This window comes from Salvelinus fontinalis, chromosome 37, assembly GCF_029448725.1.
Source record: "Salvelinus fontinalis isolate EN_2023a chromosome 37, ASM2944872v1, whole genome shotgun sequence".
Taxonomy (NCBI): domain Eukaryota; kingdom Metazoa; phylum Chordata; class Actinopteri; order Salmoniformes; family Salmonidae; genus Salvelinus; species Salvelinus fontinalis.
The window spans coordinates 27,607,903-27,627,981 of record NC_074701.1 but is presented as its reverse complement, the minus strand read 5'-3'; the positions used below and the strand labels follow the sequence as shown (position 1 = coordinate 27,627,981).

The window sequence follows — 20,079 nt, the reverse complement described above, 5'->3', positions numbered from 1 at the left end:
TGTTATGAAGGGTGATCAGATGAATTGCAATTAATTGCAAAGTCCCTCTTTGCCATGCAAATGAACTGAATCCCCAAAAATATTTCCACTGCATTTCAGCCCTGCCACAAAACGACCAGCTGACATCATGTCTGTGATTCTCTCGTTAACACAGGTGTGAGTGTTGATGAGGACAGGGCTGGAGATCACTCTGTCATGCTGATTGAGTTTGAATAACAGACTGGAAGCTTCAAAAAGGAGGGTGGTGCTTGGAATCATTGTTCTTCCTCACTCAATCATGGTCACCTGCAAGGAAACACGTGCCGTCATCATTGCTTTGCACAAAAAGGGCTAGCAAGGATATTGCTGCCAGTAAGATTGCACGTAAATCAACCATCTATTGGATCATCAAGAACTTCAAGGAGAGCGGTTCAATTGTTGTGAAGAAGGCTTCAGGGCACCCAAGAAAGTCCAGCAAGCGCAAGGACAGTCTCCTAAAGTTGATTCAGCTGCGGGATCGGGGCACCACCAGTACAGAGCTTGCTCAGGAATGGCAGCAGGCAGGTGTGAGTGCATCTGCACGCACAATGAGGCAAAGACTTTTGGGGGATGGCCTGGTGTCAAGAAGGGCAGCAAAGCAGCCACTTCTCTCCAGGAAAAACATCAGCTCTATGAAGAGTCTTGGTGGTTCCAAACGTCTTCCATTTAAGAATGATGGAGGCCACTGTGTTCTTGGGGACCTTCAATGTTGCAGACATGTTTTGGTACCCTTCCCCAGATCTGTGCCTCGACACAATCCTGTCTCGGAGCTCTACGGACAATTCCTTCGACCTCATGGCTTGGTTTTTGCTCTGACATGCACTGTCAACTGTGGGACCTTACATAGACAGGCGTGTGCCTTTCCAAATCATGTCCAATCAATTAAAATGTACCACAGGTGGACTCCAATCAAGTTGTAGAAACATGATGCACATGAGCTCAATTTCGAGTCTCATAGCAAAGGGTCTGAATACTTATGTAAAACAAGGTATTTCTGTTTTTATGTTTAATAAATGGGCAAACATTTCTAAAAAAACTGTTTTTGCTTTGTCATTTTGGTGTATTGTTTTTTTTTTTTTTTTCATCAATTTTAGAATAAGGTTTATAACATAAGAAAATGTGGAAAAACTCAAAGGGTCTGAATACTTTCTGAATGTCACGTTCCTGACCTATTTCTGTTAGTTTGTTGTATGTGTTAGTTGGTCAGGACGTGAGTTTGGGTGGGCATTCTATGTTTTCTGTTTCTATGTTGGTTTAAGGGTTGCCTGGTATGGCTCTTAATTAGAGGCAGGTGTTTGGCGTTCCTCTAATTGAGAGTCATATTTAGGTAGGTTGTTTCACAGTGTTCGGTGTGGGTGGTTGTCTCCTGTGTCAGTGTTTGTCGCACCATACAGGACTGTTCGGTTTGTTTTTGTACATCGTCATTTTGTGTAGTCTATTTTCCCTGTTCGTGCGTTCTTCGTGTTTAATGTAAGTTAGTCGTCCAGGTCTGTCTACTCCGTTTGATGTTTTGTTAGTTATAGTGAAGTTCGTGTTTTTTCGTCTTGTCTTTAAATAATTTATGTATTCAACACCCGTTGCGTTTTGGTCCTCCGATCCTTCTCTCCTCTCCTCGTCTGAGGAGGAGGATTACGAAAACTGTTACACTGAATGCACTGTATAATCAACATACCTTTTTACTAGCGGGTGGATTCACAACGTTAAGGCCATTGAACTACTCCCTAGACTACTAACATAAAAAACAAGGTATTCTTCTGTCTCTGACACCTGCAATAAAAAGTGCTGGCAAATGCACCACGTCGTCCAAACAGTGTCTGGTTCCTCAGTCTCCTGGCTCCTGTCTTCTTATTACCTGGCTTTCTACAGCCATTCCCATCACACAGTGCTGTTTCACTACAGTACTTTACCAACTCTGTTCATGACAGCGTGAAGGTCCCCAGAGCCAGTGAGTGATGCCAGGACAGTGTGTCCTATCAGCTGGATGTGTCTCTGCACATACTCAGCACATCAAGGCTAAGCACTCTGGGATGCATGGTCTTTCACTCTTTTTCCATCTCCAGAATGAATGACAGACTGTATTCATGTGTGCTGATGGCCCAGAAAATATACTTTCAATGCAAAAGGTATACATTTTCCAAGCCCCTGAATATTTACACCTAGAAGTGCAGCGCTGCTCAAGTCATGTTGGTTAAGAATGAATCATTTTGTCCAGAAGCTGTTTACAAGCCTCTCAGAGGACTGTGTAATACCTCAACACAACAGTGCGACTTCAGAAATGTTGCAGAGGACGAGGACCAAGAACCGTTTCAAAAGGACCATGATTGACATGGCAATGCAACTCAGGAACAGCAAGCTTGGCAAGCAAGCTTTATGATATCTGTATTGGTGTGGCTATTTGCCAGGTATGTCAGGTTCAATCTGAGGGCCAGTCACATAGCTGAACCAATCAATGGAACCTCAAGCTCATCTCATCAAGACAAGCAGAGGGGAGGGAACGGGAGGGAATATCAAGGGGAATTTTGGATTCAAAGATAAGAAGCCTAATCAGAAGAACTGCTCTGATACACAAATTGTAGTTACAGCTTAGTTGAACAGGGCTCATTTGGAAGGGAAAACCCTTGAGAAAAAAAAACCTATACTTGAAAGTCCCATATAAGCCTACACATCTTCTGATATTATCGAAAATCACTGTAACACCTTTAGATTATAAACTGTTATGGTGAGATTGGCTATGATCAACCTTCTCTGCTACACAACAGTTAGCATTGGCCACATGGCATGTTGCTTGTCACTCAACTTACTGTTTATCTTAAGCCTTTTTCACACTGCGAGCCTTAATGCTCAAATCAGTTTTGTTTTTGAAATCCATGTGCTTTTTGGCTGTCCAGACCGCAGGAAAAACAACTGATTTGAATCGGATATGCAAAAAAAAAAAGCAGGAATTTGAGTCACTTCAAACTGCCAATGTGAACAAGGCTTTAGAGACCTGACTCACTGTTCCATTCCTAATGCATTATCCACAATAAAACAAACAAGAGGGACGCCCAGTTTCAATCTGTTGGCAATTTGTGTAGAGGCATTACATAACGGCTGCAGCATTTATTAATCCCCAATCATCGGGGGATTGTGTTGCAATCTATTCACTCCATCGGTACTGGGCCTGAAGGTTAGCTCTGATTGTTGTGAGTCCTGCCAATATTATCCATCATCCTCCTTGATCCAGTGTGTCATGTTTTCACTGGTACTAGACTCCAGTCTACACTCTGAGAAGTCATTTACGATTTCAATACTAACATGTTACAGGTAAAATGTACATTTGAAGCCAAGGAAGTCAGGTTAAGATGGCGTCTCATGGAAACATAACATGTGCAGTTGGAGCTAATCCAGGACATACACCTGGTGTAATAGAAGCAATAATTGCTACCATGATTGTCTTTGATTTTATTTATTTTTTTACATGAAGATTGACATTTCCTCATTCCCTTTAATAGGGGATCCTGTTTTCTGCAAACAATGCCTGCAGTACCACGGTCAGCCTTGAACTTTGTGGCTACAGTAAGAGTGGATAGTCCTTCTTCCCTGGCGTGAGCTAGCTATCTGCCAGTGACTGACAAATGTGCTGCATAGGTTCCAACAGGAGGAGCTTTGCTGTCTGTGATTGGAACCCATGTGACCAAGTGATTAATACTGCCAATTATACAATGGAGTGATGGGTGTTTAGAATGCATATTGTTTAGCTCTAATGGTTCTTTGACTGTAGCATGTTCAATTGCACCAACCCAAGTTATCACCAGAGTGGATCTTTATGTGGAATCTCCTAAAGGAACATTAACATTGGAAATGTGAGGTGAGGACGCTAATAATTGTTATCAACAATCAGTTGTAACTATTCAATATCCATGAGTCAGCCATCATATTTGTGATGCATCTCCTTGTCAATGGCAGTCAAGCAGTCAAGTCGATCATTGCTATGGTTCTCTGGCTGAAATTTGAGTGAGACCTTTTCCCCAACCTTTCCAATACCGCCTTCACACAGAAAGGTCAGAATACAAACGCTGGCGTTTGCCTTGGAACTCACTACATCTCCCCACAATGATTTACACTCCACAGGATGTTTTGGGATAAAGAAGGATGGTGGAAATATTTAAAATCAAGGAAAGTTGACAAGGGAAAAAATGGCAGATATGCTTTTCTTTTTTTAGTATTCTTTCTATTATCGTCTTCCTCTTTATTAATTGGAATGTATTCATTATATCTCCATATCAATACAGACCTCTGGATAATGACAGAAACCTGAGATTAAATTAGAAAACATTACTGGAAAGAGGGAAAACATTACTGGAAAGAGGGAAAACAGAGAGAGAGGGTAAAAGAGAAAAAGAAAACTGTCCAAAAAGGTGCAGGTTATTTATGTAGCTATAGATATATTATTTATGTAGCTATAGAATGGCTTTAGTGGTAAAAAATCAATCAACAAGATAGAAAATACAGTATCAATACCCTGAGAATTTGCCAGGAACATGTTCTCTCTCTCCACTATCTCTTGGAGTGGTAACTGGTAAGGATCGCGTCTACTTTAGTCTGAAGGGCCGGGACCCGCTCCCTGCCTTGCAGGCAGCTCAGCCCATTGATCGCATCCAGGCCCCTTCTGATCAATAAGTCAATTAAGCCTCCATTAGAGCAACATGAAATCGGAGGCTCCAGACACCTCTAATGCCAGATGGGAGCAGGCTAGTTTTCCAGACCCTGGGACCCTTCCCCTCATCCCTGGGAAGCCTCAGCCTGGGGCTTTCATGACTAGAGGACAGCTGGTGGAGCACGAACACCATGATGATGGGAACAACGCAACAGGAATTTCAGAACTGCTGCACTGACAGAAAGCAGGCCATTTCCCTAGACAAGAGACCAATTAACCACCATATTTGTCAGAATAGAATATAATAAAAGCCTCGAACACTTCAAAGAAATAAAACAAATTACTGTATGATGGTGCAGAAACACCAGTTTTGTCGGCTACAGTAAGCTATCAGTGTTGTCCATTTACAGTAGAAATAGTATATATCCTACGGTTCTTCTAATGCTTCTTCCTACTTCTGCCCTCTCTGCATATCTGTCGAGTATTATATTCAAATCATCAAGCTTTATTCATACAGCACTTTTCAGACATGGAACGCAATGTGTTTCACAGGAAAAAACAAATAAACAATGAAAATAAAACGTAAATATTTACAACACAAACATAATTGAATAGAAAATTAAAGAATAACAAAAACTGAACGATTAAAAATCACCCTAAGGAAAAGTGAAGCGAAAAAGGTCCACAGTTTCGGCCCCCCTCAGGTTCTCTGGCAGGCTTTTCCAGAGGCTGGGGGCAAAAGAACTAAAGACTGCCTCTCCATGCCTCTTGGTCCTAGGCTATGGGATAGTTAAAAGGACAGTGCTAGAGGACCTGAGGAACCTACTGGGTACATACCTTAAAAGCATGTCTGACATGTATTGGGGTGCACAATCGTGGATTGATTTAAAAACCAATAGAAGAATCTTACAATGAATTCTAAAAAAACTCACAGGCAGCCAGTGCAGAGACCTTAAAACCGGTGTAACGTGTGCTCTCCGTCTGGTCTTGGTCAGTACCCATGCTGCAGCATTCTGTATGTTTTGCAGTTGACCAATGGCTTTCTTGGGTAGACCAGACAGGAGAGCATTACAGTAGTCAAGCCTGCTTGTAATAAAAGCATGGATGAGTCTCTCTGTATCAGCACGAGAGAGAAACGGTCACACTTTGGCAATGTTCCTCAAGTGGTTTTAAAAGCTATTTGTCACATTCCTAATGTGGGATTAGAGCAGGAGATAGAAGGTAGAATATTTGATCAAATAAAATCACTTTCAAGCATCAACCAAGCTATCTCAAACACAATTCAAAACCATTTCACTTTGCATATAATCTAATAAAAGCGACATGCAGTAATTCATGTTTTTATAAATCAGACAGTGCACACTTATTAGATCTCATTATTTTTGGAGTGGCACCATTAGTTTAGTCCAGTTAAGGGACGATCAATGATACGTCTCTCCATGCTGCAGTATCATTGGTCCAGCCAGGGATGGTAGCACTGTTGCCATCCCAGTCCCTCCCTCGTGGAGCCCCTATGGGCTACAGCCTGCAGCACTGGCTTGGCCATTACAGGCTCACAGAGACCTCTGAGCTCCTGACTGGTCCGTGGTCAGCCCATCCGCTCATTCAATCCTTGTGATATATGATCTCCAGAGCACTGTGTGACCTAATGCACTTGGGTAGAGGAGGGGTAGGGTCCGTCCCCTTGTGTTAGAAGCGACGTAAGCAATAAAGTAAGACATTGTTTAAGAGGCTAATATGTTGCAGTCATGATTTTGAAAAGGTTATTTTGTGCAATCAAAGTTCCTTTAATAGTTGACATATGTAAAAAAAATGTTTTGAGTGGCATACTATGTAAAGCTTCCATATTACACCAGTCAGCAGAATGAGTCTGAAATAAGATTCAGACAATAGGAGAGAATACTGCCCAGGGAACCATCTCACAGCATGAGGTCTGCGAAAACAATATTAGAATTTCAGTTTGCTTCCCACACACACACAAAACAAACACTGTGACACTTGTGCCATAAACCAGGGTTTCCCAAACTCAGTGCTGAGGCCCTAGCACTACACAGCTGATTCAAATAACCAACTCATTATCAAGCTTTGATTATTTTAAAAGTCAGCTGTGTAGTGCTAGGGCAAAAAACAATATGTGCAACAAGGGGGGGGGGGGGGTACAGGGTGGAGTTTGGGAAACCCTACTAAACAAACAGTCTGCCAGTGTGTGGGACTAAGATTTTACTCATATCCTCAGAGACTGTAAGCCGTAAGTAACAATGTAATCCTTAACTGACCCCGCCAACTGATCTCATAAACTGACCCCACCAACTGCATTGTTGTACAGATGCACAATTGAGAGCCTCCTGCCGGCCTGTATCCTGGTATCCTGCCGGCCTGGTACGGCAACTGCACCTCCAGAGGGTGGTGCGGTCTGCACAACACATCACCGGGGGCAAACTACCTGCCCTCCAGGACACCTACACCACCCGATGTCACAGGAAGGCCATAAAGATCATCAAGTACAACCACCCGAGCCACTGCCTGTTCACCCCGCTATCATCCAGAACGCGAGGTCAGTACAGGTGCATTAAAGCAGGGACCGAGAGACTGAAAAACAGCTTCGATCTCAAGGCCATCAGATTGTTAAATAGCCATCACTAGCACAGAGAGGCTACTGACTACAAACAGGCTTGAAATCATTAGCCCCTTTAATAAATGGAACACTAGTCACTTTAATACCGCTTACATATCTTGCATTACTCATCTCGTATGTATATACTGTATTCTATACTATCTATTGCATCTTAGCCTATGACGCTCTGACATTGCTCATCCACATATATATATATATATATATATATTCTTATTCCATTCCTTAGATTTGTGTGTATTTGGTAGTTGTGAAATTGTTAGATTACTTGTTAGATATTGCGGCACTGTCAGAACTAGAAGCGAAATCATTTCACTACACACGCAATAACATTTGCTGAACACATGTATGTGACCAACACAATTTGATTTGATTTGGAACTACCTGAGGAGGCAGAGGTGAGCCAGTGGTGATGTTTCCATGGGTACCACTCCAAGTAATTCTGGCTTCCCTCTCCTATGGGCTTTCTGCTGGATGAGTTCTGTTAGCTCATTGTGTGTGTGTATGTGTGTGTGTGTGTTGGCACGCTCTATGCATAGAGATCCTGTCTGCGAGTGGAATTTAGAGAGAAACCCCTCCCCCTCCACTCATTTTCCCACTGCAGAATAGCAGGTCAGCCCGTGTCATATTGGCTGCATGCTTCAGTTGTCAGCTTTGTTTTGTGCAGCAGTGCTGAAAGAGTGACGGCCGATGCGAGGGAGAGTTGCTGCACTTTGCACCTTCCCTTACTGCTAAGTGAGCTGTGACACCCCCCAAAGAGGTTGTAAAAAATATCTACACAAACCCTTCAACCCTGTATCCCCGGTCAAACATCCTCAGCATCTCAGTGCTGTCGTCTGCAATGTGACAACAATATGACAGATGTCAAAATGACTGGAACCACACCAAATTCCAAAAGCATTTGACAAATATGGAAAGTAACAGCATCCCCAAATCCTCATTAAAGTTCACGCACCAACCTTATAAACATTTGAAATCTGGGAATGTTGTTTAGCATGAAACTATGAGCTGTTTCATGTCATGACTAAATTTAGTCATCAATTTAGTGATATATGCCTTCACAGCAATCTTTCTTTAGTGTAACTTCATCCTCAAGCAAACAACCCAGCAGCACTGCCTTCCCCTCAACGTTATACATCCCAGCCCCCAACTACTGAAGAGCCCAAATCCCTCACCTATTTTCAATGTCTTCATCAAAAACTACAACCCAGTGGTGTTGTGAAGTACTTAAAAGGCAAGCAAATCAAATGTACAGTTTGCACTGAGATCAATGACCTCTCAGCTAAGCATATCGTACGTACATACTGTAGCATCAAAAGCTCAGAGAACAACACTGTTCACAGCCAAAACACATTCACCTGTTTTAAATTTCAAAGTCTTATTGCGAGCTACAACAACACAACCCCACGTAAGCTGACACATGAATGTGAGCTAAAAGATGACACTCCAGCTGGCAACGTTCCTAGTGAAACAATAGCTGCTGACCTCTCTGAAATTATTTGGCTTTCTTTGAGTGAGTAGAACTCACCTTCATGATGCACCCCTGCGTCGACAGTCCTCTCCGCAGCACACGTGTGTATGTGTGTGTGTGTGTGTGTAATTGTGTATGTTTGTTTTCTGGGCAGGAGCCTGTTTCCGACAGGGCAGGGGAAGCTGTCCCCTCACACGCTGCTATTCCTGTTGGCTGGACAGGGTCCAAATGAAAGGTATAATGTAGAGTGTAGAAACAGGAAGCTACTGAGTCCTGACATGCTATCAATCTCTCCCTCTCTCATACTCTCTCTATTTCTCACTCCTTTTTACCCCTCTCCTTCCCTTTCCCTCACTCGCTCGCTCTCCCTCCTGCATCTCTTCCTCACACTTCTCCACCCTTTAGTTGTAAACACAGATCGTGAGATTGGGAAAGATAGATGGTCCATTCTCCTCACCCCTCCTACCTTTCATGATCCTTCCCCCTCTTCTATTCCATCCAATACAAATCCACTCCAGCCATCTTCCCCTCCCTCTGTTCAAGCCATACGGAGTGAGAACCTCAGCCAGAGGCAGACCGGTACATCTGGGCAAAATCACAACTCCTGTAGCTCCTCAGTTCTCACACAAAGTCAGACACAGACACACTATATAAATTGATACACGCATATGCATGAATAATATTAGTTAGCTCACATGAATCCAAAGGAAATTGTAGTTGACAGGTCTGTAGTAGATAAATTATAAATCCTCAGCGGGTATTAGGAATTATACACACACTGCACATGTGTAGATTACAAGCAAGTTATCCACAGCAAAGGAAAGACATTGAACACTATAGGTGGCATGAAGTGGCGAACTGACAGCAATGTTTTCAAATTTCACATGATTACAATATTACCAATAGGATAAGTACCTACACAGAAATGTATCGCATAGATGAACATTTGAAGCCACCATGATGACAAAAGAATAACCTGTTTAAAACCAAGGTGCATTTGAATATTACAGGATTATGGAAACCAATCCATTACATTTATACCATTGTGATAGTGACGCTGCAGTGTGTTAGATGTCAGAAAAGACTCCACTGGGAACAGACATCAATTCAACGTCTATTCCACGTTGGCAACATAATCCTCCAATACTGTGTACTGAATAAACATTAAGCTACAATCACCAAGATATTGCAAAGCACATACACACACACTTCTTTGGTATGACCCATGGTATTTCCACAGTCTGATTTCATTTTCACCTTAATTAAAATGATGAAGAGTCAACCTTCCCTGCAGCAGTGTTATAACACACAGCCACCAATAGAGGGCAGTCTCCGCACACTGTTTTCCTACAACACAGGCACGATCTGCTGTACAGTGTACATGTATCCCATAAATATAAACATGTCAAAGCTGCCATCGACTTCAATCACCAAACAGAAGTAAATAATCTGTGAGGGTGTCATCTTGAGCATCTGGTCAAATCCATAGGTGTCTAATCCGTTTTCTGTCTAGCCACTGCTGTCTGTCTAACAGCCCATCTTCTCTGACTCTGTTCGTGTTTGATTCATCAGACAACCTGAGCTGAATTATCAGATACATCTGCCTCTGCTCTTTTGTCTGCTTTCTGGAGTTTATAACTGTAGTCTGATGGGTACTGTTTGTAAATAAGTAAGGGGGAAAACTTTTCAATACAGAGGATCAAAACCTAATAACTTAATCTTCTTCTGCAACACAATGTTTTTCCTCCTGAAGAAGACCGTTACTGAGTGAGTGATGCATTTCAAGGAACTACTTGGTTCAGTTTCTCCAGGTAAACACATTCTGAGGTAGTGAGGCGGCTTTATCTGTAAAAAAAAAAATTGGATCAAACAGCTGCTATCATTGTTCGTTTTAATTCTTTGTTTTTCAAGCTGTCATGTCTGGGATTGGAACCAAGCATCGTAATAACCATGGCTTTGTTTTGCTTCATCACATACTCTTAAACAGCTATATGACATTGTATATAATATTGTAATTCAAAGGCACGATGGTGCAGTAATCTGCTTTTGTTTCTGCTGGCTGTCATCTGTGGGGGGATATGCTTGCCAGCCCCCCTCCCTCTACCCCTCTCAGGTAGTAGTATACAGTGTGCCTTTATCCGCCCTGCTCATAGCCAATGATCTGAGCTATGGCTTTCCTGGCCTTGGGCCTATAGAATGTCTATTGTTCCTCTCCTCTGCTGCAGTCAGCTGGGTGCTTCATTATCCAGAAATGCACAGTACACTGTCCAACACAACACAGATACACTCTGTAGATCAGATAGTACTGTCCAATAGAATAGAACTGCAGTCAGTAATAAATAGTGTATAGCACACTAAGGCAGAACAGCAGCAGAGCAGATCAGCAGCTGGCTAGATTGGAAACTCCCAGTCAAAATATGGCGCTGACCATGAAAAGCCTATCAATTATCATATCAGGACAATTCAATCAAAAGTGCTCGTTCACATTAATTTACATTTGTGAAATTCCAAGTCCATCTACAAATGTTGAAGATATTATTTCCCCCCCCCAACAACCATCACCATGACTGCTAACAATATTTGCACTGAGGTCTAATTATCACACTTACATAAAAATGCATTTGAAACAATATTTCAGGGTGTGAAAATATATAATGGTAATAGGAGGGGTGGAGGTATGGTGGGATGTCGGAGAAAGAAATGTACGAGTGATATGTGTTGCAATTGCCTTTGCACAATTTCATTAGATTTGGATTTAAATTAGATCTGAGACACTACACAATTGACAGCCCCAATTAATCTTATACCACTCCCCGTCCCTCAGTGCCTCCTAATGTTCCTAAAATGATCTATATGAATCTCTGAAATATAAAAGTAAAAAGGACAATTTTTTTTAGCAATGGTCCTGCAGTGAAGCGATGAAAATACTGTCACTGGTCAGGATTTAAGGTGGTGTTATCCAGCAGCAGATCTTTACAGATACACTCTTAGAAGAAAAGGGTTCCAAACGGGTTCTTCAGCTGTCCCCATAGGATAACCCTTTTTGGTTCCAGGTAGAACTCTTAGGTTCTATGTAGAACACTGTAGAAAAGGTTCTCCCTGGAACCGAAAGGGTTCTACCTGGAACCAAAAAGGGTTCTTCAAAAGGGTTCGCCTATGGGGAGAGGCGAAGAACACTTTTAGGTTCTAGACCGGAGCTTTTTTTCTAAGCTTGTACATCCAGTCGTTAAATTGCTTTATGAATGAGTAAGAGGGAGAATCAGAGATAAAATAATGTTCTTCCAAGTGCACTTTCTACTGTCAATACAGTATAGAAACAAAAACCCAAAAATATTTACGTCTGATAAAGAAAACAATATCAACTTTTGTATCTATCCATTTAGACTTTGCCAAGCAGAAGATGACCAGGACGCTGTTGAGAACAATATTCTGGTCACTTCAACAATACTGATAATAGTAATGGTCCCCACGTCAACAATACTGATAATAGTAATGGTCCCCACGTCAACAATACTGATAATAGTAATGGTCCCCACGTCAACAATACTGATAATAGTAATGGTCCCCACGTCAACAATACTGATAATAGTAATGGTCCCCACGTCAACAATACTGATAATAGTAATGGTCCCCACGTCAACAATACTGATAATAGTAATGGTCCCCACGTCAACAATACTGATAATAGTAATGGTCCCCACGTCAACAATACTGATAAAAGTAATGGTCCCCACGTCAACAATACTGATAAAAGTAATGGTCCCCACGTCAACAATACTGATAATAGTAATGGTCCCCACGTCAACAATACTGATAATAGTAATGGTCCCCACGTCAACAATACTGATAATAGTAATGGTCCCCACGTCAACAATACTGATTATAGTAATGGTCCCCACTTCAACAATACTGATGGTAGTACAAATGCAGATTTCAGAAAGCTATGATTAACAATGCTATTACGAAAAACAAATGGGGAACTATCTACAGTTATGCATAATACACATGGAAGTTCAATGCCTTAAGTGCAGATGGGATTTGAGTAAATTGGGTATATTAGGCGAATGTGTCTGACATAGACGTTAGATAAGTCTACAGGGAGGAATAAAAATAGCATAAATAGGAAAGTATACCAGTTTCATTTGACCAGGATGTTGACAACTGTGCCATACAGATTGCAAAATAGTTGGGAAGATATTTTTGATGTACCGATTCCATGGTACAGGGTGTATGAGTTGATATATAAAACAATGCAAGATTCAAGACTTCGTGCTTTTCAGCTAAAATTATTATAGAGAATTCTTGCCATCAACAAAATGTTGAATATTTGGGGCATAAAATCATCGAAGCTCTGCAGATTTTGTTGTGAGGATACAGAATCAATAGACCATTTATTTTGGTATTGTCCTCAGGTAGCCTGTTTCTGGTCTCAGGTTCAGGAATGGCTGAAAATGCATAGCATTGATCTAAAATTGACCCTAGAAATAGTATTGATAGGAGATCTGGAGAGACCGGGTCAGTCAATTACTAATATACTAATACTCTTAGTAAAAGTATTTATCTTCAACACGCAATCTGTAGATTCTATTCGATTAGATAGATTTAAATTGTACGTTAAACATCATAGCATAGTTGAAAGATATGTGTTGAGTAGAAACACGAAGTGGGTGGCCAGCAGAGATAGACGGGATGGGCTGAGGGAAGCTGAGGGTTGGTATGTGGAATTGAGACACTGTGTGATAGAGAGAATGATGGTCAAAAGATAAAGGGTAAAAAAAAGTCCAAATAAAACATAATAAAAGTACATTTGAATGACACTAAGTGGCAGTGTTTTTACAACTAATGCCGGTTTGCCTGAGGCTAATGCTGTGCAGGTGTTGGTACACATGCATATACACACACTCTCATTCAAATAAACACATACAAGAACACACACATACATGTAATAGTGTCAAACATATAACGTAGGCATTGCTGTTATGATTTCAGTTGTCCTTGATGTCCTTTGTTTTTATTTTTTTTGCATTGTTGTTTGCTGTTTTCTTCTGTCTTTTCCTTTTTTTCTTTAGTTCATTCTCTTGGTTGTTGGTGCATTGGGGGGTTCTTGGGGTTGGGGAATGGAATTAATTGTATTTTTCTTCTTCGGAGAGGGGAGGGGGGCTGTGGGAAAGGTCTGGAATGGTTGAGGGACAGCTATTGGGGAACTGTGGGTTGATCTTGGATGAATCGGGTTTCACAAGATGGTGATCCAGAAAAAGGAAACTATGACATATACACCATCATGCACACATAAGGATGGCTCTGTTGCTCTGTTGCGGAAAGACTGATACATGTTTGACAGTGTCTTGATGCTGTATTGTTTGTCCTTCATGTTCTATTACTTTAATGTTACCCCTTCCTTGTGTCTTTTGTAATAAATAATTATTGAAAAATTAAAAATAAATCTACAGGGTCAAGTACTTGTGTGTGTCCGCGATTTGGAAATGTCTGGTGATTGAGCAGGTCTTGAGGGTTGCGGCTGAACCGTTACTGAAGCGGGGTACCCTATAATGGTTTACCGGGTCAGACCTGACAGTTGAGATGATGCATATAGAGAATATACAACAACCTTCTGTTTTAACCTGACATACCATACAAGTTGGCTATCAGGATCGCTTACTATTCCTATTGATTTCATTCAAAATAGCTGTTCAATAGATTTCGAAATCTACTGTAGTTTTACTTAGTTTTTCATAATAGTGATGCATCTTACAAGTCCCAAAAACATACTGTATGTGCATAAAATGGAGAGCAAAAATTCTTCTTATCACAACGACTCTTTACAGTAGGCTAAGTAGGCCAATTTACAGTAGGCTAAGCATTATACTAAGTAGACTAAGTAGATGAGAAATAGACTAAGTATACTTTATAGTACAGTATACCTTACAGTAGAATTACAGTAGACTAAAGTTACTGTACATCTACTTATAGTACACTAAGTCAACATGGCCCAGCTGCCCTGTCTAATGAGCACGTACACACACGTGCGCACGTAGAAAACCACAAGCGAACCCGTGTCATTATCTCGATGCAGATGCATGCCTCTCCCACTACTGGAACGTCATTGTTTTGTTGAACAACTGGAAAGTATAAGTGCTGCTAAAGGAAAGTCATAATAGAATCACCTCTGGCATTCCAACCAATGACCGTTTGGTTACTGGCCGAACATTAACTGCTAAGCTACCTGCCGCCACTGGCACGTCATTACAGAAAGTGTTTATGTGCATGTCAAATAAAATTGTATTTGTCACATGCTTCGTTGCAAAACAGGTGTAGACTAACAGTGAAATGCTTACTTACGGGTCATTTTTCAACATTGCAGACTTAAATATGCAAAATTCAACCAAACAAAATGTAATACGCGAGGATAAATACACAGTGACTAAAGAATAACGAGTAAAAATAGCATGGCTATATAATGGGAGTACCAGTACCGAGTCGATGTGCAGGGGTACAAGGTAATTGAGGTAGCTATGTATACAGGGCCTTCGGAAAGTATTCAGACCCTTTGGCTTTTTCCACATTTAGCTACTTTACAGCCTTATTCTAAAATGGTAAAAAAAAAAAAAAATCCTCAGCAATCAACAAACAATACCCCATAATGACAAAGTGAAAACAGGTTTAAGATTCTACAAATGTATAAAAAAAAGAAACAGAAATACCATTTAATTGATTGGACATGATTTGGAAAGGTACACACGTCTTTATAAAGACTAAAGGTCCCACAGTTGACAGCACGTGTCAGAGTAAAAACCAAGCCATGAGGTCGAAGGAATTGTCCGTAGATCTGAGAAAGGATTGTGTCGAGGCACAGATCTGGGGAAGGGTGCCAAAACATTTCTGCAGCATTGAAGGTCCCCAAGAACACAGTGGCCTCCATCATTCTTAAATGAAAGAAGTTTGGAACCACCAAGACTCTTCCTAGAGCTGCTACCCAGCCAAACTGAGCAATCGGGTGAGAAGTGCCTTGGTCAGGGAGGTGACCAAGAACCCGATGGTCACTCTGATGGAGCTCTAAAATTCCTCTGTGGAGATGGGAGAACCTTCCAGAAGGGCAACCATATCTGCAGTACTCTACCAATCATGCCTTTATGGTAGAGTGGCCAGACGGAAGCCGCTACTCAGTAAAAGGCACATGACAGCCCGCTTGTAGTTTGCCAAAAGGCACCTAAAGACTCTCAGACCATGAGAAACAAGATGCTCTGGTCTGACAAAACCAAGATTGAACTCTTTGGCCTGAATGCCAAGCGTCGCATCTGGAAGAAACCTGGCACCATCCAGTCGGTGAAGCATGGTGGTGGCAGCATCATGCTATGGGGATGTTGTTTAGCGGTAGGGACTGGGAGACTAGTCAGGATCGAGGCATAGATGAATGGAGAAAAGTACAGAGAAATCCTGAAAACTTGCTCCAGAGCACTTAGGACCTCAGACTGTGGCAAAGGTTCACCTTCCAACATGATAACGACCCTAAGCACACAGCCAAGACAACGCAGGAGCGGCTTCGGGACAAGTCTCTGAATGTCCTGGGGTGGAGTAAAAAGAGTAAAAATAGCCAGTACATGAACCCGATCGAACATCTCTGGAGAAACCTGAAAATAGCTGTGCAGCAACACTCCCCTTCCAACTTGACAGAGCTTGAGAGGATCTGCAAAGTAGGATCTGCTATAGCAGGATCTGCTATAGGAGAAACTCCCTAATTACAGGTGTGCTAAGCTTGTAGAGTCATTCCTAAGAAGATTCGAGGCTGTAATCACTGCCAAAGGTGCTTCAACAAAGTACTGAGTAAAGTGCTTGAATACTTATGTAAATGTCATAGTTTTACATTTTTAATACATTTGCAAAAAAACTTTTAAACCAGTTTTTGCTTTGTCATTATGGGTTATTGTGTGTAGCGTGACGAGGGAAAACAACTATGTAATCCATTTTAAAATAAGTCTGTAAAGTAACAAAATGTGGAACAACTAAAGGGGTCGGAATACTTTCCGACTGCACTGTATGTAGATTCTCACAAATTGTTATGGTACCATGTAAATTAAAGCTCAAAGCCGCCAGCATCACTTCCGTTAGACCATAACATTGAGGTCCTTAGCGCTTCTTTTAGGCTTGACGATAGCACCCTCTGCTGTATCTGTGGCTATAGTAGCCAATGTGCCACATACAGTCGTGGCCAAAAGTTTTGAGAATGACACAAATATTAATTTTCACAAAGTCTGCTGCCTCAGTTTGTATGATGGCAATTTGCATATACTCCAGAATATTATGAAGAGTGATCAGATGAATTGCAAAGTCCCTCTTTGCCATGCAAATGAACTGAATCCCCAAAAAACATTTCCACTGCATTTCAGCCCTGCCACAAAAGGACCAGCTGACATCATATCTGTGATTCTCTCGTTAACACAGGTGTGAATGTTGACGCGGACAAGGCTGGAGATCACTCTGTCATGCTGATTGAGTTTGAATAACAGACTGGACGCTTCAAAAGGAGGGTGGTGCTTGGAATCATTGTTCTTCCTCATTCAATCATGGTCACCTGCAAGGAAACACATGCCGTCATCATTGCTTTGCACAAAAAGGGCTTCACAGGCAAGGATATTGCTGCCAGTAAGATTGCACCTAAATCAACCATTTATCGGATCATCAAGAACTTCAAGGAGAGCGGTTCAATTGTTGTGAAGAAGGCTTCAGGGCACCCAAGAAAGTCCAGCAAGCGCGAGGACCGTCTCCTAAAGTTGATTCAGCTGCGGAATCGGGGCACCACCAGTACAGAGCTTGCTCAGGAATGGCAGCAGGCAGGTGTGAGTGCATCTGCACGCACAGTGAGGCGAAGACTTTGAGGATGGCCTGGTGTCAGGAAGGGCAGCAAAGAAGCCACATCTCTCCAGAAAAATCATCAGGGACAGACTGATATTCTGCAAAAGGTACAGGGATTGGACTGCTGTGGACTGGGTTAAAGTCATTTTCTCTGATGAATCCCCTTTCCGATTGTTTAGGGCATCCAGAAAAAAGCTTGTCCGGAGGAGACAAGGTGAGCGCTACCATCAGTCCTGTGTCATGCCAACAGTAAAGCATCCTGAGACCATTCATGTGTGGGGTTGCTTCTCAGCCAAGGGAGTGGGCTCACTCACAATTTTTCCTAAGAACACAGCCATGAATAAAGAATGGTACCAACACATCCTCCGAGAGCAACTTCTCCCAACCATCCAGGAACAGTTTGGTGACGAACAATGCCTTTTCCAGCATGATGGAGCACCTTGCCATAAGACAAAAGTGATATCTAAGTGGCTCGGGGAACAAAACATCAATATTTTGGACCCATGGCCAGGAAAATCCCCAGACCTTAATCCCATTGAGAATTTATGGTCAATCCTCAAGAGGCAGGTGGACAAACAAAACCCCACAAATTCTGACAAACTCCAAGCATTGATTATGCAAGAATGGGGTGCCATCAGTCAGGATGTGGCCCAAAAGTTAACTGACAGCATGCCAAGGCGGATTGCAGAGGTCTTGAAAAAGAAGGGTCAACACTGCAAATATTGACTCTTTGCATCAACTTCATGTAATTGTCAATAAACGGCTTTGACACTTATGAAATGCTTGTAATTATACTTCAGTATTCCATAGTAACATCTGACAAAAATATCTAAAGACACTGAAGCAGCAAACTTTGTGGAAATTAATATTTGTGTCATTCTCAAAACTTTTGGACACGACTGTAGACAAACACTGGACAATAAGGTTCTGTAGTGTTGTCATGGTCTATTCTTGCTCTGAAATATCAAAACCAATGCTTGCCAAGCTAAACTAAAACTTTATCCTCATTTCTCTTTCATCTCCCTGATGTAGCTCCTGGCATGTTCCCCAGGCTGATGGTTTAATGTGTCTGTACAGTACATTGGGATTTTCTTGCTACTGTCAGCTCAGATGTAAGAAAAACTCAATCACAATGCATAAAACATCTAATAAACCTTACATTTATTGAAGACATTTTTTATGTTTTAATTAAACTATGATGATAACGAAACAACAGTTTCACTCATACCCTTGGTAGAGGAGAAAGTTTGGAAGTAAAAGCTTAATTGGCAAGTCTACAAGTTGACATAATGGTTCTTGTCATTTCAGGTCATAACTAACACTCTGAGAGTTGGGGGATTGAATGTGGGGTGAGTGTGGTACCAGCAGAGACAAGGCTGTGCCTTAACTGTCCCTTATCTTTAACTCTAACAGACATTGAGGAAACGGGCGAGAAGGCAGCCTGTCAGACCTGGCCGTTGATTCGATTAGTTTTCCTGTCACAGCTAGGGTTTTTTCAATCTGTCCCTAAGAAGAAAACCGCTCCGGACACGCTGCACCCTGTTGGAGGCTGACTACCATTTGCCATAGTAGAAAGGTTCTCTTGCATCAATACACTCAACCTGCAAAGTTCAAAGGCACTATAACTAAGGCAATGTGTCTTACATCTTTAGATCAAACACTGCTCACATACAGCTCTGCTTCTTATTAAACTAGAGAATGCCTCACCCATGATACCATTCACCTAGCTGCTAGTCTGTTTTCCAAGAAACAAAACAGGCTACGGATTTATTTGTTTAGATCCCCAATTAGGCGTTACTAATGCAACAGCTAGGCTACTCTTTCTGTAATTCGACACATCGAACACGAATTGAGAATGATTATTCCTGCCACCAGTCAAATCTGTATAAACAAAGCAGCTCACAGCTACACACTTTGAAATACAATTTTCTCTGTTCAATTCAACTTTGAAGTAGACTTCTCTGATGCGATTCTGGAGACCAAAAAATAATAAATGAACCGGTTTCTTCTAGGAGTCCTAACTCACACAGATAACTCCTCATCTCCATAGGTAACTGGAGTATACATCACTCATCTGACATGGGAGTGAGACAATTTGCCCAGCTGTGTTCTACTAGTGGAAACTTCCTGACAGGAGGGGACAGATGCTACTGATGTTGAAGGATGTTTTATTTGAGACTTGGCATTCTCAAATTCCTTCATATGAACATTGACCAGGGGAGTTTAGCTAGAGGTCATACCCAATATAATTTGACATATCAAACACTAGATTTGTTATAAGAATGATTATTTCTGCCTTTAGTCAAAGCTATATAGACGAAGCAGCACTCTGCTATTATTCTACCTTTATTTCAACAAGGAACACAGACTGAGACCAAGGTCTCTTTTACAGCTGGGCCTTGCGTATACATGTTTACACATACAGTTTAGGTACAATGATTAAAAACTAAACAAGACAAACAAAACGATCAC

The 20,079-nt window shown here is 41.6% G+C and overlaps 1 protein-coding gene across 2 annotated transcripts in view; it reads right to left on the bottom strand.

Moving 5' to 3' along the window:
• LOC129836451 (inactive phospholipase D5-like) overlaps positions 1-20,079 on the bottom strand; it is a 73,984-nt gene that overhangs the window by 49,227 nt on the left and 4,678 nt on the right. The window contains exon 1 of one of the 2 annotated variants that reach the window (XM_055902631.1): positions 8,815-9,222. The exons of the other annotated variant lie outside the window; for it this stretch is intronic. Coding sequence (XP_055758606.1) covers positions 8,815-8,820 — 6 coding nt within the window. The 5' untranslated portion in view covers positions 8,821-9,222. Of the gene's footprint in view, positions 1-8,814; positions 9,223-20,079 lie in introns of those variants that run through there. 2 annotated transcript variants of the gene reach the window in all.